Source organism: Mustelus asterias, chromosome 8 (assembly GCF_964213995.1).
Source record: "Mustelus asterias chromosome 8, sMusAst1.hap1.1, whole genome shotgun sequence".
Lineage (NCBI taxonomy): Eukaryota > Metazoa > Chordata > Chondrichthyes > Carcharhiniformes > Triakidae > Mustelus > Mustelus asterias.
In genome coordinates this window covers 115,803,601-115,829,954 of record NC_135808.1, presented here as the reverse complement: position 1 = coordinate 115,829,954, position 26,354 = coordinate 115,803,601, and the positions used below count along the sequence as shown (strand labels likewise).

The window sequence follows — 26,354 nt, the reverse complement described above, 5'->3', positions numbered from 1 at the left end:
CAGCCCCACCCCTCTGCTTCTTATCATTTTACTGTTTATATGTCTATGGGGGACTTTTGGATGCTAGTTTCCAGTCTCTTCTCATACTGTCTTTCCTTCTCCAATTACTTGTTTCACCTCCGTCTTGAACTTTCTATATTGAGCCTGGTTCTCACTTTGTATCATCAACCTAACATGTCATAAACACCCCTTTTCTGCTTCATCTTACTCTCTATCTCTTTCATCACCTTGTAAGGTTCTCACATCTCTCTTTATTGCAGCATTGAAAAAAATGTTTCTTCTTACTTTAGGACACAGTGGTTAGCACTATTGCATCACAGTGCCAGAGATCCAGGTTCGATTCCAGCCTCGGGTGACTGTGTATGGAGTTTGCATACTGTGTCTGCGTGGGTTTCCTGCGGGTGCTCCGGTTTCCTCCCACACTCCAAAGATGTGTGGGTTAGGTTGACTGGCCATGCTAAATTGCCTCTTAATGTCCCAAGATCTGTAGGTTAGGGGGATTAGCAGGGTAAATTCACGGGCTACAAGGGTAGGGCCGTGGTGGGATTGTGGTCGGAGAGTCAGCACTGGCTCAATGGGCTGAATGGCGTCCTTCTGCACTGAAGAGATTCGATGTTGCATCTTCAGCTGTGCTTTCCTCTGGGTCTCTGCTCAGCCTTTTGTAAAATCCTATACCACAGTGCCTCTGTGTCTTTTTCCTGGTAGGACATCCAGGATTTCCCTTTTATTTCATTGTCATTTGGTTTTTAAACTAGCAACAGTAGTTTATTGAGAATTCCAGAAATGGGTTTATTGGTAACTGTTTAGGTTATGTATTTTCTAGGGTCATACTTCCCGAGGAAAATGTTATTTTTGGCTATTTTATTTGGTGTATTCTCCAGCATTTTTGACTCTGCATGTGTATGTATATACTTAACGGGGGGCAATGCATCCCAATATACTGGAACAAAAATTATAAGGTCAATCATCTGCATGATGATAATCTATTATGAGAATAATACTCACTTTCTATTTTACAAATACACTTTTAGCCTCAAATGATCTCTATTATTGATATGATATTCTAGTCTGCTATGTCAAAGGAGCCAGTAAATCAATAATTTTAAATTGATTTACACCTCTCTCGAAGTACTGGACAAATGTGTTTATTGTTCATCTGTCAAGTAATTTGTAGATTTTGATCTCAAAATGAACAGTTAATGATTTTAATTAAAATAGCTTGTCTTTGTAATAATTATCAAAAGGCTTTAAGGTTTTGAGCAGAAGGTGGCTGCCCACATTATTTTGATTTTGTATAATTGATCATCTTGTACTTTTGGAGCTACTGGACTAACAAGTTAGAGGCCTTAATAATGCCAGAAATATGAGATAAAACCCTGCCACAGTATTTAGGATATTTAAATTCAGTTAAATAAATACATTTGGAATAAATAGCTCATATCAGTAATGGTGTCCTCTAACCTACTAGATTGTCACAAAATCTCATCTGGTTCACTAATGTCCTTAAAGGAAGAAAATCAGCTCCCATTACCTGGTCTGGTCTACATGTGACTCCAGACCCACAGAGATATGGTTGACCCTTAACTGTCCTCTGAAACGGCCTAGCAAGCCACTCAGTTGCATAGGAATGGGCAATAAATGCTGGCATTTCCAGTGACATCCAACTCCTATGAATGAATAAATCAAATATACATAATTGTATTCCACAATGAGTGATCTGCTCAGATGCATAACCGTATCTTCTTGCCCCTGAGGTAAGTTCTCCAGTAATTGCTCCTTATGCATTAAAATGTAATTGTTTTTCCCATTCTCTAAAATGTAATATTTTCAACTCAAACGTGCAAATGAAATAAGGTGCTCACTAAGCATTGCTGCGTAGTCTTATCCAAAAAGCTTTTTGAAATAAACTTTTGCTTTTCAAAGTGGACAAGGATGAAATATCTCTAGATGATGAATCTATGACTAGATTTTGCAGTAGTCATGCACTCTAGGTCCTCAGATGATTTTGCCAAGGGGCAACATGTCACAGGGCTGTTTGTTTTGATCCGATCCATTCATTGTCACATTACCTGGCTATGATAATCTTGTCGGCATTTCAAGCAAATTAATCAGGGGTCAGGACTCACCAAAATGAACATCAATAAGGAAAATAATGGCTCTAAAATGTGATAAATCCCCAGGACCAGACAGATAGATAGGTTCTTGATTAAGAGGATCAGGGGTTATGGGGAAAAGGCAGGAGAATGGGGATAAGAAAAAAATCAGACATGATTGAATGGCGGAGCAGACTCGATGGGCCGAGTGGCCTAATTCTGCTCCTGTATCTTATGGTCTTATGGTTTCCATTTCACTGCTTTAAAGAAATTAGATCCACTGCAGCAATTCACCAAAGCTCCTTCAACAGCATCTTCCAAACCTGTGATCTCTACCACCTAGAAGGGCAAGGGAAGCAGATGCTTGGGAACTTCACCAGCTGCAAATTCCCTTCCAAGCCACATACCGCCCTGACTTGGAACTATATCATTATTCCTTCACTGTCATTAGGTCAAAATCCTGGAACTCCCTTTCTAGCAGCACTGTGGGTTTAGAAACATAGAAAAACTACAGCACAAACAGGCCCTTCGGCCCACAAGTTGTGCCGAACACATCCCTACCTTCTAGACCTACCTATAACCCTCCATCCTATTACGCTCCATGTACTCATCCAGGAGTCTCTTAAAAGACCCTATTGAGTTTGTCTCCACCACCACTGACAGCAGCCGATTCCACTCGCCCACCACCCTCTGTGTGAAAAACTTACCCCTAATATCTCCCCTGTACCTACCCCCCAGCACCTTAAACCTGTGTCCTCTCGTAGCAGCCATTTCCACCCTGGGAAAAAGCCTCTGAGAGTCCACCCAATCTATGCCCCTCAACATCTTATACACCTCTATTAGGTCTCCTCTCATCCTTCGTCTCTCCAAGGAGAAAAGACCGAGCTCCCTCAGCCTATCCTCATAAGGCATGCCACTCAATCCCAGGCAACATCCTTGTAAATCTCCTCTGCACCCTTTCAATCTTTTCCACATCCTTCCTGTAATGAGGCGACCAGAACTGAGCACAGTACTCCAAGTGGGGTCTAACGAGGGTCTTATATAGCTGCATCATTATCCCCGGACTCCTAAACTCAATCCCTCGATTGATAAAGGCCAGCACACTATATGCCTTCTTAACCACCTCCTCCACTTGCGGGGCCGATTTTAGAGTCCTATGGACCCGGACCCCAAGGCCCTTCTGATCCTCTACCGTACTAAGAGTCTTTCCCTTTATATTGTACTCCTTCATCCCATTTGTCCTACCAAAATGGGCCACGACGCATTTATCTGGGTTGAAGTCCATCTGCCACTTCTCCGCCCAGTCCTGCATCCTATCTATGTCCCTCTGTAACTTCTGACATCCCTCCAGACTATCCACAACCCCACCAACCTTCGTGTCGTCGGCAAACTTACCAACCCATCCCTCCGCTTCCTCATCCAGGTCATTTATGAAAATGACAAACAGCAAGGGTCCCAGAACAGATCCCTGGGGCACACCACTGGTGACCGACCTCCATTTAGAAAAAGACCCATTTATACCCTCTCTGCCTCCTTTGGGCAAGCCAGTTCTGGATCCACCGGGCAGCAGCCCCTTGGATCCCATGCCCTCTCACTTTTTCCAGAAGCCTTGCATGGGGGACCTTATCGAACGCCTTGCTAAAATCCATATAAACCACATCTACCGCCTTCCCTTCGTCAATGTGTTTAGTCACATTTTCGAAGAACTCCACCAGGCTCGTAAGGCACGATCTGCCCTTGACAAAGCCATGCTGAGTATTCTTGAGCATACTAAACCTCTCTACACAAGACCGCATTTCAATACAGTGGCTCGGCACCACCTTGTCAAGTGCAATTATCTACACCACATGGACTGCAGCAGTTCAAAAAGTTGTCTCACCACCACCTCTTCAGAAGCAATTAGGGATGGGCACCAAATGCTGGCCTAGCCAGCGATACCCACATCTCGTGAACGAATAAAAAAAAGTTAATAAAATTACAAATGCTCCAACTATAATCCTCCAAAGTTCTCTTGGCTCAACAATTATTCTTTCACATTGGAAAATTGCATATTACTCTGTTATTTTAGAGGATTTAGAGAAGGAATCAAGGTGATTGTAGACCAACATCTGCTGTTTGAAAACTAGCATTTACTTAGCAGAGTGTGACTGAACACCTTGAAAACTTTCAGTTGATGAGAGTCAACATTGATTTCTTAGGGGTAAGTCATGCTTGATGAATCTGATTGAAGAGTTGACTAGATTTCTGGGTATGGGAATGTCCATGGAGATTACTTATAAGGTCTTCTAAGGAGACATTTGATAAAGCCCCACATTAGAGATTGCTAGCGGAAGTGGAAGATCATGAAATTGATGGCAAAGTATTGGCCTGGTTAGGAAATACGTGGGGTTACGGGGTAAGCCTGGTTAAGAGTTAGTGTAGACTTGATGGGCCGAATGGCTGCCTTCTGCGCTGTAGGGATTCTATGAAGAAACCAGTTTACAGTGTTCTGAGGCTGTGGAATGCACTATCGGGACTTTAGATGTCATTCCACACAGTGCTGCTTGCTGCATGAATTAGAAGCCATCTCCCTGGCCCTACACTCAACCCTGGAACGCTTGGATCACAAAGACACTTATGTCACACTCCTATTTATTAACTACAGGTCAGCCTTCAACACCATTATTCCTACAAAATTTATCTCCAAACTCCTCCCTCAGAGGTTCCTCCCTCTGTGGCTGAATCCTAGACTTCCTAACCCACAGACCACAATCAGTAAAGATTGGCAACAACACCTCCTCCACAATCATCCTCAACACCGGTGCCCCACAAGGCTGTGTCCTCAGCCTTTCACTATACTCCTCAAACAGCTATGACTGTATGGTCAAATTCCCCTCCAACTCAATTTTCTTTTCAATTTGCTGATGACACCACTGTGGTGGGTCGGATCTCAAACATGATGAGACGAAGTACAGGAAAGAGAGAGAATCTGGTGCAACGACAATAATCTCTCCCTCAATGTCAACAATATGAAGATAGTCATCGACTTTAGGAAGTGTAGTGGAGGACATACGCCTGTCTATATCAACGATGATGAAGTGGAAATGGTTGACAGCTTCATCTTTTTAGGTGTCCAGATCACCAACAGCCTGTCTTGGTCCCTCCACGCTGACGAGATAGTTAAGAAAGCTCACCAATGCCTCTACGGTCTCAGGAGGCTAAGGAAATTTGGCATGTCCGCTCACCAACTTTTATGGATGCACCATAGAAAGCATCCTTTCTGGATGCCTCACAGCTTAGTGTGGCTTCTGCTCTGTCCAGGGCCGCAAGAAACTACAAAGGATTGTGAACGAAGCCCAGTCCATTACGCAAACCAGCCTCCCATCTATTGACTCTGTCTACACTTCCCACTGCCTCGGAAAAGCAGCCAGCATAATTAAGGACTCCACACACCCTGCACATACACTCTTCCACCTTCTTCCATTGGGAAAAAGATACAAATGTGTGAGATCACGTACCAACTGACTCAAGAGCATCTTCTTCCCTTCTTCCATCAGACTTTTGAATGAACCTACCTCACATTAAGCTGATCTTTCTCTATATCCTAGCTATGATTTTAACACTACATTCTGCACTCTCTTCTTTCCTTCTCTATGAACAGTATGCCTTTGTCTGTATTGTGTGCAAGAAGCAATAGTTTTCACTGTATGCTAATACATGTGACAGTAAATCAAATCAAATCAAGGTCTCAGGTCAATTTGACCTTCAATAACTAATTGAGTTGCCTGATGTTATAGCAGTGACATCACAGTAGGTTGAGGCACAGAGATGGAGCTGATTAAAACACAGCATTTGGCTTCAGATATGTCAAAATGTAGGCAATGGAAATGGAGTAGGTGGGACAGAGCATTGGGAACGGATGGGGAGCGTGTAAAGTATTGTTGCTGAGGCACAGTGGAGCTTCTTGCCCCTCATCAAGATGGCGCCCGACGGCCTGTGCCAAGCAGAGTGGAGCTTCCCTGTGCCCCTCAACAAGATGGCGCTCGGCGGTCTGTGCGAGGCAGAGTGGAGCTTTCCTGTGCCCCTCATCAAGATGGCGCCCGGCGGCCTGTGTCAGGCAGAGTGGAGCTTTCCTATGCTCCTCAGCAAGATGGCGCCCGGGGGGGGGGGGAAGACCGAGGGGGCCTTTTTCTCCCAGCAAAGCACCGTGAGAGCCGGCTGCCCGAGCATCGAGGGGACATTCTCCTGAGAGCGCCAACCCGCCTGCCATCATGACCCTGTCCTTCTCCCGCCTCCACCTCCCTGTTGCTAAGGAGACATCTTGCTCTCCGGAGGTCAAAAGTCAAATCCTGTGGGGCGAGGAGCGAATGGTTTTGGGCGGGGAGGGGGCGGAATGCTCTGGCATGGGGGCGGGGTTTAAGGCTGGGCGTGGTCGCGGGGAGCCGGTGAAGGGCAGGGTTTTGGGGACAGGGGCGTGGCTTGGCGCTGGGGGTGGGGTCTCGGACAGTGGGCGAGGCCTCGGGACAGGGGCGGGGCCCTGGCAGGGAGGGGTCGTCACAGTAAGTTTAACAACACCAGGTTAAAGTCCAACAGGTTTATTTGGTAGCAAAAGCCACACAAGCTTTCGGAGCCCCAAGCCCCTTCTTCAGGGGAGGGGTCTCGCGGAGTGGGTGCGGGGAGGGGGAAGGGCCGAGCGGACAGGGAGGTGTCCGGCCCGGGGGAGGGGGGGGTGGGGCCTTTGTTGGGGAAGGGAAGGGGGCCTGTGGGTGGGGAAGGGGCGGGGTCTGGAGAGGAGGCGGGGTTTGTGTGTGGGGCGTGGGCTGTGGGAGGGGGAGGAGTTGGAGGCGGGGTCTGTGGTATGGGGGAGGGGTCGGGGCCCAGGGGGAGGGACCGGAGGGGGCGGGGAGGGACCGGAAGGGGCGGGGAGGGACTGGAGGGACCGGAGGGGGAGGGATCGGAGGGCGCGGGGGGAGGGATCGGAGGGCGCGGGGGGAGGGATCGGAGGGCGCGGGGGGAGGGATCGGAGGGCGCGGGGGGAGGGATCGGAGGGCGCGGGGGGAGGGATCGGAGGGCGCGGGGGGAGGGATCGGAGGGCGCGGGGGGAGGGATCGGAGGGGGCGGGGGGAGGGGGCGGGGGAGGGATCGGAGGGGACGGGGGGAGGGATCGGAGGGGGCGGGGGGAGGGATCGGAGGGGACGGGGGGAGGGATCGGAGGGGGCGGGGGGAGGGATCGGAGGGGGCGGGGGGAGGGATCGGAGGGGGCGGGGGGAGGGATCGGAGGGGGCGGGGGGAGGGATCGGAGGGGGCGGGGTCTGCGGTTGTCTGGACCCAGCTGTCGGTGACCTTGAGGTGGGCGGTGGCCAGTGTCCCGCCGCTCGAGAGTGTCCGGAGAGGGAAGGTGAGCCGCAGCAGCGCTTTCCCTGAGACGGTGAGCAGCTTGTCGCCTGGGCTCTGGACAGAGGCCCCCCCGCCGCCGGAGCTGTGCGTCCCTTTAGGCCGAGTGCAGCAGCAGGGCCGCTGCTGACGGGGAGAGAGGGGGGCAGCTTATGCAGAGCAGGCTGGAGTGATGATGATCGGAGCATTGTTACCTACAGCGCTTGCATCAGTGAAGAGATATCTCTGAAGAAAACCCCCTGCGTTATAGCCTGGGCCAATGTTGTCATCTAACTGTTCTCTTGCCTACCTGTGTGCGCGCACCTTGTGGGAGGAATTTGCTGCCTGGGGTGGAGTGGGTGGTGTCCCTGCAGTTAGTTCAGTGTTGCTGCTGCTTTTTTTGTTTTGATTTGGTGTTTATCGAATTAAAATCTCTAGCTGGTGGTGCAGGAACATGCACTGGCTGGTTTGGCGCATTGCCCCGTCCGTGTGTCCTGCTTTGCCGGGGATTGAACCCTTTGTTTACTTCCTGCAGGGGAGAGTCGCGCACTTTAAAGGATGGAGCGACCTAAGCAAGTTCGGATTCTGCACCTAAATGAATGGGACAAGCTTGAAAGAACACTTTTTCGGCTCAAGCAAGGTCGGTGTTTAAGTTAACCTGCAGTTGCACGCCATCTGTTTGCACGTAGCCCAAACGAGGAAGTCCGTGTCAGGCGATGGACCAACATTTAACACAATGCCTTCCGCTGTCAAGTCGCTTCACAAGTTTTTGTTCGAGTTTACCATCTGATTGACTGCACTGTAATTTTTCAGACATTTGCACAACGAAAGCTTTTGATCTGTGTGTGTGTGTGTGTGTGTGAGAGAGAGAGAAAGCAGATGCATGCTTTCTTTTGGCAAATTTTAGATGCGAGGCAATTGATAGTTGGCCTCAGTCTAATTTGGGAGCAGTATCAATGACCAGTCATAAAAACTGCTGCCGCAGAGCTTCATGTGATAAATGGTGCACTTGCATCTTGAAGGCTGTCGAATGTTTTATTTTAAGTTGGTGTCAGCAAAAGCTGTTGCGTTTTATTGTCCTGTGGTTAGAAATGACAGTTATTCCTTCTTGCAATGGCCATTTTGTTGAAATTGCGATGTATTGAACCTAATTCTGTCTGAAGATTTTGAAATTGCAGAGCGACTCCTGAAGCTGCAAGCTGCATGATTTTTAAGTGCCGAGCCTGTCTTCACTTAATCACCACTTACTGTCTTGATGTGGAGATGCCGGCGTTGGAATGGGGTGGGCACAGTAAGAAGGCGCTCAATACCAGGTTAAAGTCCAACAGGTTTATTTGGTAGCACGAGCTTTCGGAACGCTGCTTCGATGAAGGAGTAGCACTCCAATGAAGGAGCAGCACTCCGAAAGCTCGTGCTACCAAATGGAACCTGTTGGACTTTAACCTGGTGTTGTTGGACTTCTTACTGTACTTACTGCCTAGTCTTGCAACCTTATTAACTTCAATGTTGTCTTGCACGATGGGGCATGCTTAAGTTTTTTTGATGCAGTAGATTGCTGTTGTGCTACGTGTCATTTATTCATAGAGTCAGACGTTTACAGCAAAGAGACGGACCGTTCGGCCCAATTTGTCCATGGCGCCCCTTTAACCACTAAGCTAATCCCAATTGCCTGCGTATTGGCCCATATCCCCCATGCCCACCTTACCCATAGAACTGTCTAAATGCTTTTTAAAAGACAAAATTATACCCGCCTCTACTACTGCCTCTGGCAGCTTGTTTCTGAGTCTTTTGAGTAGCCGTGCTATTGCTGTAAAAAGTCATTTGTATGTCACTATCAATTATGGACAGATCCCATTTTATTAGGCATTCAATATAGTGGATACATTTGAAATGTGTATATTACAGCTATTATATAAAACATTGGACCATTTATTAATTATTCTGCATTAGCTTTTTTTATTCTTTCAAAAGCTGGGTGTTTGCTGCCCATCCCCAGGTGCCCTTGAGAAGGTGGTGGTGCTGACCCACCACCTTGAACTCTGCAGTCCATCTGATATCTGTAGCAGTTTGGTACAACTTACTAAGCCATTTGAGAACAGTTTAAAAATCAACCCTCGTGCTGTGGGTCTGACGTCAATATAGACCAGACCCCAGGGACGGGTGGAAGATTCTGAAGAGGGAGGGTGAACAGCCAGAGGCCATGGTCCATGTCAGGAGAGGTCATAGAGGTTTACAGCATGGAAACAGAACAATGATATAGGTAAGAAGAGGGCTGAGGTCCTGCAAGCAGAAACTATTGGTTATCATCTTCCAAAACTCTGTAGCTTCTGGAACAGTCCCAGCAGATTGGAGAGTGGTCCTTTTTTTAAAAAGGAGGGAGAAAACCAGGAATTACAGAATGGTTAGCCTAACATCAGTAGTAGGGAAATTATTGGAGTTGATTAAATATCAGCAGGATTAGACAAAGTCAACATGGATTTATGAAAGGAAATTGTATTTGACAAACTTGCTGGGTTTTTTTTAGGATATGACTTGTAGAATAGATAAGGGTAAACCAGTACATGTGATGTATTTGGACTTTCAGAAAAGTTTTGATGAACGTTTAGTGGGTAAAATTAAAGGATTGGAGATAATTTAATATAATTGCATTGATTGCGAATTGGTTAGCAGACAGGAAACAGAGTAGGAATAAATGAGTCTTTTTTGGAGTGGAAGGCAATGATTAGTTGGGTACCATGGGATCGGTGCCTGGGCCCTAGCTATTCACAATATATAGTCAATTTAGATGACGAAATCAAATGTATTATTTCCAAGTTTGCTGACAATGCAAACTTAGATGTAATTGAATGGTGAAAAGGATATAAAGGGGCTTCACAAGGCAATTTAGACTGGTTGAATGAATGGGTAAATACATGGAAAATGCAGTATAAAAGGGATGTGTGAAGTTATCCACTTTGGTAGGAAAAAAAACCAGAATGGCAGAGTGTTATTTAAATGGTGATAGATTCAGAAATGTTGATGTATAAAGGGACTTGGGTACACCAGTCACTGAAAACAAACATGCAAGTAAGTGCAGCTAGCAGTTAGGAAGAGGACGTGAACACAGGAGCGAGGATATCGTGCTGCAGTTGTACAGGGTCCTGATGAGACCACAGTTGGGAGTATTATATGCAGTTTTGGTCCCCTTAACTAAGAATGGATATACTTGCCATAGAGTGCGGCAAAGATCACCAGACCAATTCCTGGGAAGGCAGGGTTGTCGATTGAGGAGAGATTTTTGAAAGTTCTTTTATTGGATGTGGGCGTCACCAGCTAGGCCAACACTTATTGCCCATCCTTGGCTGCCCTTGAGGGGGCAGTTAAAAATCAACCATATTGCTGTGGATCTGGAGTCACATATAAACCAGATTGGGTAGGGACAGATTTCCTTCCCTAAAGGAAATTAGTGAACCAACAATTGACATTGGTTTTCATGATCATCATGAGACTTTTAATTCCAGATTTTTTTTGTTTAATTCAAATTTCACCATCTGCCGTGGTGGGATTCAAGCCTGGCATTGCCCTGGGTCTCTGGATTACTAATCCATTGACATGACTGCAAAGCCTGTGCCTCCCCCGATTGAGTCAATGGGCCAGTTTAGAAGAGTGAGAGAGGATGCCATTGAAACGTATAATATTCTGACAGAGTTGGACAGACTGGATGGAGGGATGATGTTTCCTCTGGCTGGAGGATTTCGAACAAAGGTCACTGCCTCAGGATATGGATAGGCCATTTAGAACTGAGATGAGTAGACATTTCTTTACTGAGGGTGGCGAAACTGTGAAATTCACAACCACATAAGGCTGTGGAGGCACTGAATGTACTTAATTAAGAAAGATTTCTGGACACTGTAAGATGGGTGTTGAGGGATGTGGGCCAAACGTGGACAATTGGGACTAGCTTAGTGGTTTTAAAAAAAGGGAGGCATGGACAAGTTGGGCCAAAAGGCCTGTTTCCATGCTGTAAACCTCTATGACTCTATGATCCTCTGGCCACAGGTGAGGTGCCAGAGGTCTGGAGGACTGCTAACATTGACCCATTATTTTAAAAAATGGAGGTAGGGATAGACCAGTCAGTCTAACCTGAGGGACAGAATCTATTTCCACTTGGATTAATCAGGGATAATCAGTATGGACTTGTTAAGGGAAGATTGTGTTAGATAAATTTTAGTCCAATGTTTTGAGGAGGTAACTAGGAATGTTGATGTGGGTATTGCATTTGATGTGATGGACTTGAGCAAGGCTTTTGATAAGGTCCCTCATGGCAGTCTGGTCAAGAAAGTGAGGGCCCATGGGGCCCAAGGCAAAGTGGCACATTGGATCCAAAATTGGCTGAGAAGCAAAAAGCAGAGTGTGATGGTAGAGGGATGTTTCTGTGACTGGAAGTCTGTTTCCAGTGGGACTCTGCAGGGCTCGCTGCTGGAATCCTAGCTATTTGTGGTGTACGTTAATGATTTGGGCTTGAATGTGATCACGTATGATCAAAAAGTTTGCGGATGACACAAAAATTGATAAGAGTGGTAAATAGTGAGGAGGATAACCATAGACTGCAGGAGGATATCACTGGGCTGGTCAGCACATTGGTAAATGGAATTCAACCTGGAAAAGTGTGAGGTAATGCACTGGGGTGGGCTAACAAGACAAAGGATTACACTATGATTGGTAGCACCTTGGAAAAATGTACTGAACATCAGAGGGAGCTTTCAGTGCATATCCACAGATCCCTGAAAGTGGCAGGGCAGGTAGATAAGGTGGTTAAGAAGGCATATGGGATACTGGCTCTTATTGGCTGAGGCACAGAATACAAGAGCTAAAATGCTGGTTAGGCCACAACTGGAGTACTGCATACTGTTCTGATCACGTTCTAGGAAGAATGTGCTTGCACTGGAGAAAGTGCGTCATGGATCTGCCTAGTAACAGGAGTAACAAAAATTTAACGAAGCATGACAGGATGCGAGCTGCCCAGCAACAGGTAGAAATCTGCCTAGCGACAGCAGTAGCCAGCATTCAAAAGGCAGGATGAGACGTGACTTTCCTAGTAACAAGATTAGCAGGCATCTAGACAGAACCGGGTATAATACACCTATTAGTAGAAAACAACTTGCCTAAATGGCTGAGAGATCAGTGGAGGTATACACATGCTAATTTCTAGAGTCAAGGAATTTGAGAGATGCAGACAGCCAAATGCAGAGAAACAAAGATCAAAGAAGAAAAAAGGTGTAATTGCCAGCACCATCAGAAGCAGGCAGGTCTGTTTACATCTAGCAACCAATAGGCCAGTTTACATTGAACAGCCTGAGAAGCCAGTCTACAACTCTCAGCCAGTAGGCTAAGGCAGTACTAAACCTCGGTAAAAGCATTTTAACTATCTTTGCTGGACCAGTAAAAGATGTTTTCCAGACTTAACCCTCAGCCTTGCATTGTCGTAACTCTCAGCTGGATTTGACTTCCAGACTTATTTAATTGGGATGTTGTTTGTGGTGGTGGGGGGTAGTCCTTAAGAAGTTTAGCTATCGTAAATGTATTTTTCAACAAGGGTCATTTATATCTAAACTGTGTTTATTGATTCATATACTTAATTGTCTTACAGTGCTGTAATTTCTTTTAATAAATAGTCTTTAGTAATTGTTATACGACAGCTGGACTGGTTATTCTCACTGGGGTTTCATGTGACTCTTCACACAACTCCAAAAACCAAACTATACACCACCACGAACCGGTGTTTCAAGTTGGGACACCCTCGCAGATAACATCAGCGTGGTTTGTGACAGAATGCTGGCTGGGATGGAGGGACTGATCTATGAGGAGAGATTGAATATGCTGGGGCTGTTTTTCTTGGAGTAGCGAAGGTTGAGAAGCGACCTGATGGAGGTGTACAAGATGATGAGGACCAGAGATAGGCTGGATAGGAAGGCACTTTTTCCATTAGTAGAGGGGCCAATAACCAGGGGGCGTAGATTTAAGGTAAGTGGTAGAAGGCTACCAAGGGAGTTGAGAAGAAACATTTTTACTCAGAGTGGTGGAACTCAAAGGATGGTGGAGCCAGACACCCCTGTAACATTTAAAAAGTATTTAGATATTCATTTGTGCTGCCAAACCTCCAGAACTATGAACCAAGTGCTGGAAAATGGGATTTGTGTAGTCAGATCTTTATTCACTAGAGTGGGCAGGATGGGCCAAATGGCCACCTCCTGTGCTGTAAATGTCTATGAATCTATTTTGTAAGCTTCTGCCGGTTGTAGGGTCTGAGGTGGGCCAACTCACTATATCACCCGACTTTCAGTTCCCCTTTTCAACAGCGTAAATCCATCACTACCTCTCATTAGTTCTGAAAAGGAGTCATATTGGACTCAACGTTAACTCTGTTTCTGTCTCCACAGATGCTGCTGACCAGCTGAGGTTTTTCAGCACTTGCTGTTTGTATTCCATTTCCCAGTTTTTGAGCTGGTGATAGCGGATACAAATGGGTAGATGGGTGCAAAACAGCATATAAATTGGAAGCATGAATAGGCCACTCGGGCCTCTCGAGTCTGCTCTGTCATTCAATAAGATCACGACTGATCTAATTGCAACATCCCATCTACTCCCGATAACCCCAGATCAAGAATCTATCTATCTATCTATCTATCTATCTATCTATCTATCTATCTATCTACCTATCTACCTATCTACCTATCTATCTATCTATCTATCTATCTACCTATCTACCTATCTACCTATCTATCTATCTATCCCTTAAAAAATATTCAAAGACTCTGCTTCCAACACCTTTTGAGGATGGGAGTTCCAAAGACTTATGACCTTAAAAGAAAAAATTCTCATCACTGTTCTAAATTTGTGAACCCTTAATTTTAAACAGTAATTTTAAACACAAGAGGAAACATCCTCATCACGTCCAGCCTGTCACAATCCCTCAGGATCTTACAGGTTTCAATCAACTTGCCTCTTACTCTTCTAAACTCCAATAGATACCAACCTAGCCTCTCCAGCCTTTCCTCATAAGTCAACCTGTCCATTTCTGGTATTAGTCTAATAAACTTTTTCTGAACTGCTTCTGATGCATTTACATCCTTAAACAAGGAGTACACAGTACTCCAGATGTGGCTTCTTCGCCAGTGTCCTGTACAACTGAAGCATAACCTCCCTACTTGTTTATTCAATTTCCCTCCAAATAAACAGTAACATTCTATTAGCTTTCCTAATTATTTGTTGTACCTGAATACTAGCCTCTTGTGAATCCTGCACTGGGACATCCAGATCCCTCTGAACCTCAGGCGTACGCTAACAGGGGAAATTGGGGAAATGTATCTTGCAAGTAAAGGAGCTACCTATTGAGTCTAGACATCCAGCATCATTCTGGGAGTAATCTTTTTTTAGAATCTGGGCGCCTGCCAATATTCATATCATGTGGTTTTTCAGAGGCCAGCGTGGAAGCCTCATAGTTTGTGTATTTTGTTTTAATTAGTTTTGATAGGTCTGACGTAGGCTGCCTGGTTTTGCATCTGTGCCAGTCCTCAATGGCCTGCTGTTTCAATTTTGATAGGACTTGCAGAGGCTGGAACTTTGTCTTTCTCTAACTTGTTTTGTATTTCCTGTTCCCAAGCCTCTTTGTATTTATCTTGCCATTGCAAGCTGTTTGTTGCTGCTTTGATTCTGCCTTCCCATTATTCTACCAACCTTCATTTAAGAAACACTTAGATGAGCACTTGAAACGTCATAGCATACAAAGCTACAGGTCAAGTGTTGGATAATGTGATTAGAACAGATAGATGCTTGATGGCCAGTACAGACATGATGGCCCAAAAGGCCACTTTCTCTGCTGTAAAACTCTGTCACTCTATGACCAGCTTCTCTTCCTAAAGTTCATTTATTTATCACAAGTAGGCTTGCATTAACACTGCAATGAAGTTACTGTGAAAATCCCTTAGTCACCACACACAGCGCCTGATCGGGTACATTGAGGGAGAATTTAGCACGGCCAGTGCACTTAACCAGCACTTCTTTTGGACTGTGGGAGGAAACCGGAGTATCCGGAGGAAACCCACGCAGACACGGAGAGTACATGCAAATTCCACACAGGCAGTGATCTTAGCGGGGAATCGAACCCGGGTCCCTGGCGCCAGGAGGTTGTAGTGCTAATCACTGTGCCACCATGCCACAATTGATGTTATAAATTGCAGCTTTGTTCAGGTATTGTCCTCCTCCTTTTGACCCCATCAAAAAATTCCCTTTCAACTTTTCTGTCCTTGCAAACCATCCCCCTTTCCAACTTCCCTTTCCTAAGTCCTTGAGGTTGTGGTCTACCTACACATTCTCTCTCTCTCTCGCAACTCTTGTTGAACCTCTCCAATCCACTCCGGCCCTTGCCCTAAAACTGCATTAACTGAAGTCATGAGCAACATTCTCTGATTTGTTTGTAGCCAGAGCATCTCCAGCAATGGTTTCTGTTTTAAATTCCTATATGTGAAGCATCACTCTCTCCATGACCCCCCCCCCCCCCCTCGCATCTGCATGCTGCTTTCTGGCACCATAATCCAAGGACATAGGATCAACTTTTGTGTGAATGTTGGCATCAGCTGTACTTATTCCTCCACTGCTTTTGTGATGTAAGACTTCTTTTTCAGCATATTCTTGAATGAGTCTCAATTTTATAAAGTTGACACTGGGAAGACGGAAACAATTCCGCTTAGCCAGCAACCCATGAATCGAATCCTTTCCTCTGTTCACTCTAAGGCTGAGCCAGACTCTTTCTTAGTGCCAGGTCTGACCTTAAGTTGAGTTTCCAATTCCGTCACCTCCACCTTGGAAGCATCGCTTGTTTCCACTTCATCCTGCTCATCTACCTCTGAAACCCATATACTGTTTGTAACCTCCAAGACCCTCCGAGCTGGCCCTTCAATTCTATCATCACTTTTAAACTTGCACTCATTCAACTCTGCTGCCTGTATAATATCTTGCACGAGGTCCTGCTCACCCTTCACACCTGTTGCTTGCTGACCTATATTGGCTCCAACGTTTCAAACTTTAAGTTATCACTCTCATTTTTAAATCCCTTCATGATATTACTACTTGCTTTTTCTGTAATCTCCACCAGCCCTGCAATGTCAAAATTATCAGTTCCTCTGACCCTGTCTTATTCACCCGACTGTTATTTGCTGTGCTTTCAATCACCAGCACTTCATCTCATTGAAGTTTCCTTCATAAGGATTTCTAGCTCTTGTCCTCTTAACTGCTCCATCTCTTCAACCAAGCTTTTTAAATACCACTTCCTCCTTTGACTAGAAACCGTTTTATGATTACATCTCTGCAAACAGATGAGACCGTTTGAGTTGTTAGTTGTATTTCTGGGGAGTTGGTTAGCTCAGTTGGCTGGACGGATGGTTCGTGATGCAGAGCGACGGCAACATCGTGGGTTCAATTCCTGTACCAGCTGAGGTTATTCATGAAGGCCTGCCTTCTCAACTTTGCCCCTCACCTGAAGTTGATCCTCATCCTCATACAACATCTATTGCCCATCCCCAGTTGCCCTCGTTCAGAGGGCTGTTGAGAGTCAACCACATTGCTGTGGCTCTGAAGTCACATGTAGGCCAAACCGGGTAAGGACAGCAGATTTCCGTCCCTAAAGGGGATATTAGAATACCAGATAGGTTTTTCCGACAATCGACAATGGTTTCATGGTTATCAGTAGATTCTTAATTTCAGATTTTTGTAAATGAAATTCAAAGTCCACCACCTGCCATGGCTAGATTCGAACCCGGGTCTCCAGAACATTAGCTGAGTTTCTGAATTAATAATCAAGCGATAATACCACTGAGCCATCACCTCCCCACACTCCAAAGATGTGCGGGTTAGGTTGATTAGCCATGCAAAATTACCTCTTAGCATCACGAACCATCCGTCCAGCCAACTGAGCTAACCAACTCCCCAGAAATACAACTAACAACTCAAACGGTCCCATCTGTTTGCAGAGATGTAATCATAAAACGGTTTCTAGTCAAAGGAGGAAGTGGTATTTAAAAAGCTTGGTTGAAGAGATGGAGCAGTTAAGAGGACAAGAGCCAGAAATCCTTATGAAGGAAACTTCAATGAGATGAAGTGCTGGTGATTGAAAGCACAGCAAATAACAGTCGGGTGAATAAGACAGGGTCAGAGGAACTGATAATTTTGACTTTGCAGGGCTGGTGGAGATTACAGAAAAAGCAAGTAGTAATATCATGAAGGGATTTAAAAATGAGAGTGATAACTTAAAGTTTGAAACGGGGAATTAGCGGGGTTAAGGGATCGGGCTGGGATGGGATTGTTGTCCGTGTAGGCTCAATGGAGCAAATGGCTTCCTTCTGCATTGTAGGGATTCTCTGATTCAATGATCTGGGTCTTGACCTTTATTCAGTATTTCTTCATTTGGGAGTACAAATAAAATATGATTAAGGGGAAGTCAAAATGTTGACCGTTCAAGATTAGTGGTGAATTGGGGCTCCCAGCGATAAGTGCTTATCTAGAAAATAATCAAAAACAAACAGACAGATGATTAATCTTCAGCATTTTTCGCTTTGACCTAATAATGTTTTAATGTTAAATAAGGAAAAAGGTAACATTTGAATTTTCAGTGGACTGAATCAGACTGAAATCTGCCTCAAGTCATTCTCTGACATTCAGCCCTAAGTCCAGTTCCCTTCCAAACAGTTTAGATATATTGTAGTCTGTCTTAACCCCTGACACCTTTTATGGAGACGTGCTCTGTACTCTCCCAGTTTATCTTCCTCCTGTTTACATATACAACACTATTATGATTACGCTCGCCAATCCAGTTTGATTTAAAAAAAATTTTGCACTCTTCCGTTTGACCCGGCCTTTTCTTTTTCTCTTGGCCCTTCCTTCCCCTATTTCTTTTCGGTATTTTATTCCTCATATCATCAGCCAGTGAGTTAGCTTTGGCTTAGGTGCCAAATTATGAAAGAAGTTTTAGTTGTGCCCAAGTAGGTTTAAGTTCCATTCCAGAGACATAAGCGGCTCGTATAGGCGAACACATTAATCCTTTACTAAGTGAGTCCTGTATTTTTGGAGGTGTTGTCTTTCAACTAAGATGTTAAACAGAGACCCCATTCCCGCTGCTTGAGTATACATCAAAGATTTCATGGCACTATTCCAGGAACAACAAGGGAGTTCTCCAGTTATCCCCCAGGCAATATTTTTCTTGCAAGTACTTTGCTTTTTCTTAAAGCAAACTATTTGGCTATTTATTTATTTTGCAGACCTTACTGTGCACAGGTTGACTTTTGCTACATTTTAACTGTGACAACCCTTCAAAAACATTTCTTTGGCTGTGAAATGCTTTGGTAACCCTGATATCATGAAAGGTGCTATATAAATATAGAAACTTTCTTGCACTCTTCGTTTCCTGCCATCCCAAAGCGCTTTTCCAAGCTTCTGTTTTCCTCCCTCATTCACTGCTCCCAGCTTCTGTCCCCTTTCCTTTACACTTGATTTCCATCAATTTCCCCTTTTTATAATGAAGTGTGTTGGATCAAATCAAATAAATTAGTTTCCTCAAACTATAGTGTTCAGACATACAATCACGGAAAGGTAATATGGACAGGCCTTCAACATATTAGTTCTGCTGAATTTCGGCTGGCATTATGAATGGTAAAAGTGTCCACTTGGCTAAGCATTCTTGTCACAGAGAAGACTGAAGCCCTGTTCCAAACATCTTGGGCAGGATTTTACGGCCTCGCTTGGGAGAGACCGGAAATTCCCACCCGAGGTCAATGGACACTTTCATTGTCGGAACCTTGCCCGCTCCGATTCTGGTGGGGGGGGGGGGGGAGGGGCGAGGTGGTAGAGTTCCGGCCCTTATCTGCCTGATGCATTATTGTGGTTTCACATTTCTGGAAGTGCTTTCCATTGGTAAGATTTTAAACTGTGGTGCTGCCACCTGGTTTGTTTACATGGATGGTCAAGGTCCAATGATACTACTTGGAAAAACAGAACGGTTCAGTTCTGTAGAAGGGCCATTTAGATCCAAAACCTTAACTCTGTTTCTCTCTGCAGATGCTGCCAGACCTGCTGAGCATATCCAGCATTTTCGGTTTTTATTTCAGATTTCCTGCATCTGCAGTATTTTGCTTTTAATGGGGCATTTTCCTGATGTCCTCACCAACACAGCAATAGAAAAAACACTTTCTCTGCATATTGTGACATTCATGTGACATTCTTAAACATGCACATTCTGTTTTTGGGGTCTGGCTGTGCTCAACGTCCATCGATTTATTGTATGTGAATTGTTCTAAAGAGTTGATGACAAATGTGTATGGCACTATACAAGTGTGAGTCTTTATTTCTCTTCCAATGAGTATTCTTTATTACCTTGAATAAAGAAAAGTTCCTGTCTGCCTAGTTGATGCTTAACAGCTAGAATTTGCTTTTAGTCTGAAGTTTGTAGAACATTGGTAATGATAAGCGGTGTCATTTACATTCACATGCAAGAAGATGTTCCAGATCATTTGCAATCAAGATAAAATTGGCTACGCTTTATTTTTCTGTTCTTGTCTTCAGGATATGAATTGCAGTTTCGCCTTGGTCCATCTTTGCAAGGGAAGGATGTCCATGTGCACACCAACTACCCAGCTGATGGAGATGGTTTTGACCGTCATCATCTTCGGTTATTGGAGTGGCAGAATTCAGCAGGAGGAGATGACTCTGATAGATACTGCGGTGTTAACCTGCAGATGTCTGGATCCTTTCAATTTTATATTAGCCACGGGTGAGGCCTGAATTAAGTTTTCTAATCTTAAGATATAAAGTTCATTGCTTTCACGGTCCACTTTACTTTTGCCAGACCCATGCAGTTTTCTCTCGTAAGGATGCTGAATCATTCTGGTGGTACAGGTATGGTTCAAAAACCATCAGTTAGTTTCTGAAATCGTCTCCATTAATAATGTATTGGATCTGAGCAGTGAGGGACTGCAGAGTAGTTAACTGGAAACTGCTGTAAATGAGCCTGATCGGTCTTCATGTGACATTCTTAAACATGCACATTCCTCCAAGAGCTGAATGGCAACAGAACAAGAACATTAGCTGATTTTCTTTTCATTGAGGCTCGAGGGGCTAGATGGCCTACTCCTGCTCCTATTTCTTATGTTCCTTAGCCAAGGGATAACAACCTTAACCACCACGATGTTGGAATTCAGCTATTGATCGTGCCATCTTTCTGGCTTGTAGGCTCTGTTTTATACTAGGTAGCAAATTTGCCAACTTATCTTAAAAATTGATTTTGCTAGTTATGAGGCAGAGTCCAATTTTCACTTGGACCCATCTTGTAACAACTCCAGCTTTCCCCCTCACTGCCCCACCGGTGGGGTGATTCTCCCAAAGACATTGTAAGTGCTGAATTTGTGTAAAAACGGGAGTAAATCCCTGTTTTTTTTAGTGGGATTTTCAAAATGAATCCCCCACGCTCTGAGCACTGCAGAGCGCTCTAGTGAGCTTCACAATGAAGATCAGGGGACGGGCCCAATTCCTGCCCGAGAGGCCGGCAGCATAGCACTGAGTGGGCCACTGCTCATGCGCTGATTTGTCCGCACCGAGATCGGTGCATGCACAGTAGCCCCGCACTGCTGGCCTTCCGATCACTGGACAGCCCCGCAACCCCCCCATTACTGGCTTGCTGACTCCCCCCACTCCCTGGTCGCTGGCCTCCCGGACCCCTCCGGGCCAGCCCCAATGTCCCCTCCCAGTCACAATTGCCCCAACCACCCACCTCCCTCCCTCTGCCCACGATCCACCAATCCCAAGTGCAGAGTGGCAGCGGGACCCCCACCCCCACTGATTGTCTCCGCCCCCTTGGCACTGTCCATTGCCAGTGCCATTGTGCCCCTTGGGCATTGCCACTTGGGCAGTGCCAGGGGGCACCCCCCTTGCCCCCGACCTCCTGTGGGGGCCTCTATGGCCTCCCTTCACTCCATGGGGTCGACTGCCAGTTCCTCATTAGTGGAGAGTTGTTGTAAACTCCGCTGGAGTGAACCAATCCTGGCGAGGGGGGGAGATGCTCGCAGGCCTGGAGAATTCAGTCCCAGATCCGCTAATGACATTAAAATTCGATTTTAAGATGTTTAAGTCAGCTTTGTGCCTATTTCTGGCATGGAGCTGATGACTCCAGAAATCCTGTCCCTGGAGATGCGTGGAGGCCATGGTGCCCAGTGAGTGCCTGCTAAACAGCCTCCGGTGATGTCTCCCAGCCTGCGCAGCGTGCTGGGAGAATCGCCCCCTGATGTTTTACCAAGCGCACGAGGTTGCAGAGTTCTACTTTTATCAAAATGACAATCTCCAACAAAGAATCCAACAGTCTCCCCTTGACATTCATTGCTGAATCCCCCACTCTCCGCATCCTCAGAGTTACCACTGACCAGAAACTGCATTGGACTAGCCATATACATACGATGGTTACAAGAGCAGGTCAGAGGTTGGGAATTCTGCAGCAAGTAATTTGTTTCCTGACTCCCCAAAGCCTGTCCTTTAAGGCACAAGTCAGGATGAGTGTAGTTACAACAACACTCAAGAAGCTCTGTGCCATCCAGGACAAAGCAATTTGCTGATTGGCACCCAACATTCCCTCCCTCCTCCAGGGTGTACCATCTACAAAGATGCACTGCAAGACTTCCCTTAATTTCATCTTCCAAACCTATGACCTTTACCATCCAAAAGGACATGTGCAGCCAATACTTCCATATGAGTTCCCCACCAAGTCTTCACTTTGAACTGTATTGCCAATACCTTCCTGTAAGCACTGTGGGTGTACCTGCACCTGATGGACAGCAGTGGTTCAAGAAGATTGCTCACTATTGCCACCTGCTCAACAGCAATTGGGAATCGGCAACAAATGCTGGCCTACCCATATCATTCTGTGGATGAAAAAAAGGAACCATCCTTAGACCTTTGTTTTCAAAGCCGATATAAGTTTACACGTGAGGCAGCTTAACTTCTTGAAATGACTGGGTATGAAATATTTTGTAATGGTGAAGATGGCAGTAATGGATCAGTTTGTGTTACATCTGCTCCTGTATCTGTTTCCAACATTGACCTATTCGACTTTTGAACAGGATATCTCTACAACTGCGGATCTTGTGATTCATATTTATTTATTGATTTGTAAGTGCCAAAGTAGGCTTACATTAACACTGCAATGAAGTTACTGTGAAAATCCCCTAGTCGCCACACCCTGGTGCCTGTTCGGGTACACTGAGGGAAAATTTAGCACGGCCAATGCACCTAATCAGCATGTCTTTCGGACTGTGGGAGGAAACCAGAGCATCCGGAGGAATCCCACGCAGACACGGAGAACATGCAGACTCCACACAGAGTGACCCAGGATGGGAGCAAACCAAAACGGGTCCTTGGAGTTGTGAGGCAGCAGTGCTAACCACTGTGCCACCGTGCTGCCCCTCCTTGATTTCTAGTTGACTTATTCCCAGAAAGACAAGGTTACGCATATCATTTGTAATTGGTGTTCAATTTTGATTTCTTGTTTGAAAGTCAATTTCAATAAAATTACTGCCAAATCATCTTTCTGTAAATGTTCTCCACTTTGGGGAAGAATGATGTTACATTTGGTGCTTTCGTGATCTTTCAACTGAGATGAGCTAAGTGGATTCCCAGCTAAAAGATTAATTCATTTTGATCTTTAAGTTTGCTTTTCTGCTATTGTGTGACAATTGCTAGCTCTACATGAGAAGCCTTGTGCAGTAGAGGAAGCTTTCTGTAGTCCTTGGAATAAGGAAATCTCATTCAGAGCTGCACAGCATGACAGGGAAAAAGAATAAAGATATTTCTGATATAATGGAAATCACAAAGTAGCTTTTTAATGCACAGTCAGTATAATTTATCAGAAAATTGCATTGTTGTGAAGTGTTGATGTATGCATATGCCTCAATGCCAATACATTTTTCATAAACAGCATTGTATTTCAAATGTGTGTCATACAAGGATGAATTTGGTGGAGGTGGGATGATGAAATGGGAATTTGAATGAGAAGATGCTTGTTTATTTGATTTTGCTCAAACATAACATTATAATTCCAACAACTATTGAGGAAGCATAGAGTAACTGTGTATCCCTTCTGTTGTTTATTTTTAAAGAAATAATCAAAAGATTAGTTCGGGCTTTATAGTTGTGGATCCTATCCTACGTGTTGGACACAGCAATCAAGTCCTGCCACTGGATTGCATTTGTGCACAGACATACTTATCCAAATGTTTGGGACAGTTGGACGAATGGGAGGACCGGCTGAACGTTGCCAGGCAGTCAGGTAATGAGGACCATTTATGTACAAATTCTAAATCCCTACTGTTGTGAAAAAATATATTTAAGAGACCCTTCCAATTTGGGGTGAGAATCTATTTGTATCCTCCTGTCACTCTGTTCCTCACTCTCCCTTTCCACATGCTGTATGTTTACCAAATAACTTTCTGCCTTGGACACAGTGCACTTTCTAAGCTGCTGTCCACTGTGTAGTTATGGTTAGTGCTCCTCTGAATTTTCCTCTTACTTCTTCTAAGCTGCAAATACACCCTCCAATTTCTGTGAATCCTCAATGTTGTTTTCTAAATCCTTTGTTCTTCATTCATATGGAATTCCCTTTCTTCCAAATTTCCCTATCTTTTGGGCTTTCAAAACGCACATTCTTGATTTTACTCATCACTTGCACTTTGGTACCGTGTGGTATTAATCCAAGACCTTCACTTCAGGTTTTTCAGAAATGACAAATGCTAATTCAAAGAAGCTTAAAGTTAGGGAAGTGAAATTGAGGGCAAAATCTTGACAAAAAATGGCAGGGTGTTTTAGTGACAGTGTGGTAAGATCTGGAGAGAAACATGCTATTTTCTCTCTGCAATTGCGCGTTGAGTTGAACTTAGCACCTGCTATACAGCCGAGCTACAAAGTTGTAACAGACAGAAGAATGTAGATATGTGGTCAACTACCTTTTCTTTCTGGGAGTTGTTTATATGTTCATGAACATACGCATTGCTGGCAAGGCCAGCATTACCCATCTCTAATTGCCCTGGAGAAGATGCAAGCAAACCACCTTCTTGAAGCATTGCACACCCCATGTGATGCTAGGGAAATAATGCCAAAATTCTGAGCAAAAGGTAAAGGAACAGACTATTTGCTTTAAAATTTGATAGTGTTTATAAATATTATCGTAAGGCTTTTAGGTATGCTAAATCATATTGGTGTGTGTATATATAGATCATCACATAGCTGGAGAACTTAGTTTTTTCCAATTGTGCATTCTGAGTTCCACATCCATCACTAACATTGAATCTTGCATTCCTTTTCATCCATGCCATAACCTCAGCTAACATTTGAGATGAAGACAAGTTGTGTTAGCAGAGGGTCAACACTTATGGTATACAGGGTGGTAAAAGTGTGGGACTCTCCCACGAAATCCATTAAACACTAGCTCAGTGAATAACTTTAAACCTGCAGTTGATATATTTTTGCTGGGCATGGTATGAGCTTTTTATTCCTTTATCGGACATGGGTGCTGCTGGCTAGACCAGCATTTATTGCCCATCCCTAAACTCCATCCCTGTGTCTTGAGATGCAGATCTGCAATGATCTCATTGAGTGGAATAGAGTTCATGACAATGGTCTACTCCTTTTCCTGAGTTCCCATATGGTCATTTGGATAAACCAGCTATAGAACTGCTACACCTGTCAAAAATGATACATGTTTAAGAGGAGTCAGTCATTTGGCCACTCAAGCCTGTTCCACCACTTGATTAAGATTGTGGCCTCAACTCCCTGGATTAATTTGTTCATTTATTTAGATTTTCACTTTTGAGATCAATGCTCGTTAATTCTATGCTGCTGTTTATCCAGATTGCTGAGAATTATGTCTTCAAAGGTACACTCGGCCTTTTGGCTAAGATCAAGTGTAGTATGGTCGGCAGCCCATGGTCGGCCGCACTTGGTCGAGGTCATTAGGTTACACTGAAGCTTCATATGTTTCATATGAAGCAATTTTTTAAAGCGGCATTTCGGCCTTTTGGCTAAGATGCAAATGAGCTCAAGTCTTGGAGGAGGAACCTCCCCCTTCTCCAATCAGCTTGGCTCATGTAGATCAGGCCCAGGACAGGGTGGTTTGGTCGCTCGCCCTGTCTTGTCAGCCTGGATCTGAAATGTCTCAACTTGTTGAGACTCTGAATTGGACTTGATTTGATTGAATTGGAAAAGTATTAAAAAAAAGTATCCTGTTTTTTCCCCAGTGTCGAACAAACACTTCAAATCCAATCAGTTTGCTTCAGCTTTGATTTTAGAACATAGAACATAGAACATAGAACATTACAGCGCAGAACAGGCCCTTCGGCCCACGATGTTGCACCGACCAGTTAAAAAAAAACTGTGACCCTCCAACCTAAACCAATTTCTTTTCGTCCATGAACCTATCTACGGATCTCTTAAACGCCCCCAAACTAGGCGCATTTACTACTGATGCTGGCAGGGCATTCCAATCCCTCACCACCCTCTGGGTAAAGAACCTACCCCTGACATCGGTTCTATAACTACCCCCCCTCAATTTAAAGCCATGCCCCCTCGTGCTGGATTTCTCCATCAGAGGAAAAAGGCTATCACTATCCACCCTATCTAAACCTCTAATCATCTTATATGTTTCAATAAGATCCCCCCTTAGCCGCCGCCTTTCCAGCGAAAACAATCCCAAATCCCTCAGCCTCTCCTCATAGGATCTCCCCTCCATACCAGGCAACATCCTGGTAAACCTCCTCTGCACCCTCTCCAAAGCCTCCACATCCTTCCTGTAATGTGGGGACCAGAACTGCACACAGTACTCCAAGTGCGGCCGCACCAGAGTTG

General features: G+C 44.9%; 1 protein-coding gene across 2 annotated transcripts in view; it reads left to right on the top strand.

The window, feature by feature from the left end:
• The first annotated feature begins 7,362 nt into the window (after positions 1 to 7,362).
• LOC144497470 (glycogen debranching enzyme-like) overlaps positions 7,363 to 26,354 on the top strand; it is a 99,702-nt gene continuing 80,710 nt past the window's right edge. The window contains exons 1-4 of one of the 2 annotated variants that reach the window (XM_078218791.1): positions 7,363 to 7,470; positions 7,981 to 8,085; positions 20,037 to 20,244; positions 23,615 to 23,784. In XM_078218791.1, coding sequence (XP_078074917.1) covers positions 8,004 to 8,085; positions 20,037 to 20,244; positions 23,615 to 23,784 — 460 coding nt within the window. In that variant the 5' untranslated portion in view covers positions 7,363 to 7,470; positions 7,981 to 8,003. Of the gene's footprint in view, positions 7,501 to 7,980; positions 8,086 to 20,036; positions 20,245 to 23,614; positions 23,785 to 26,354 lie in introns of both variants that reach the window. The other variant, XM_078218790.1, reaches the window with a different exon arrangement.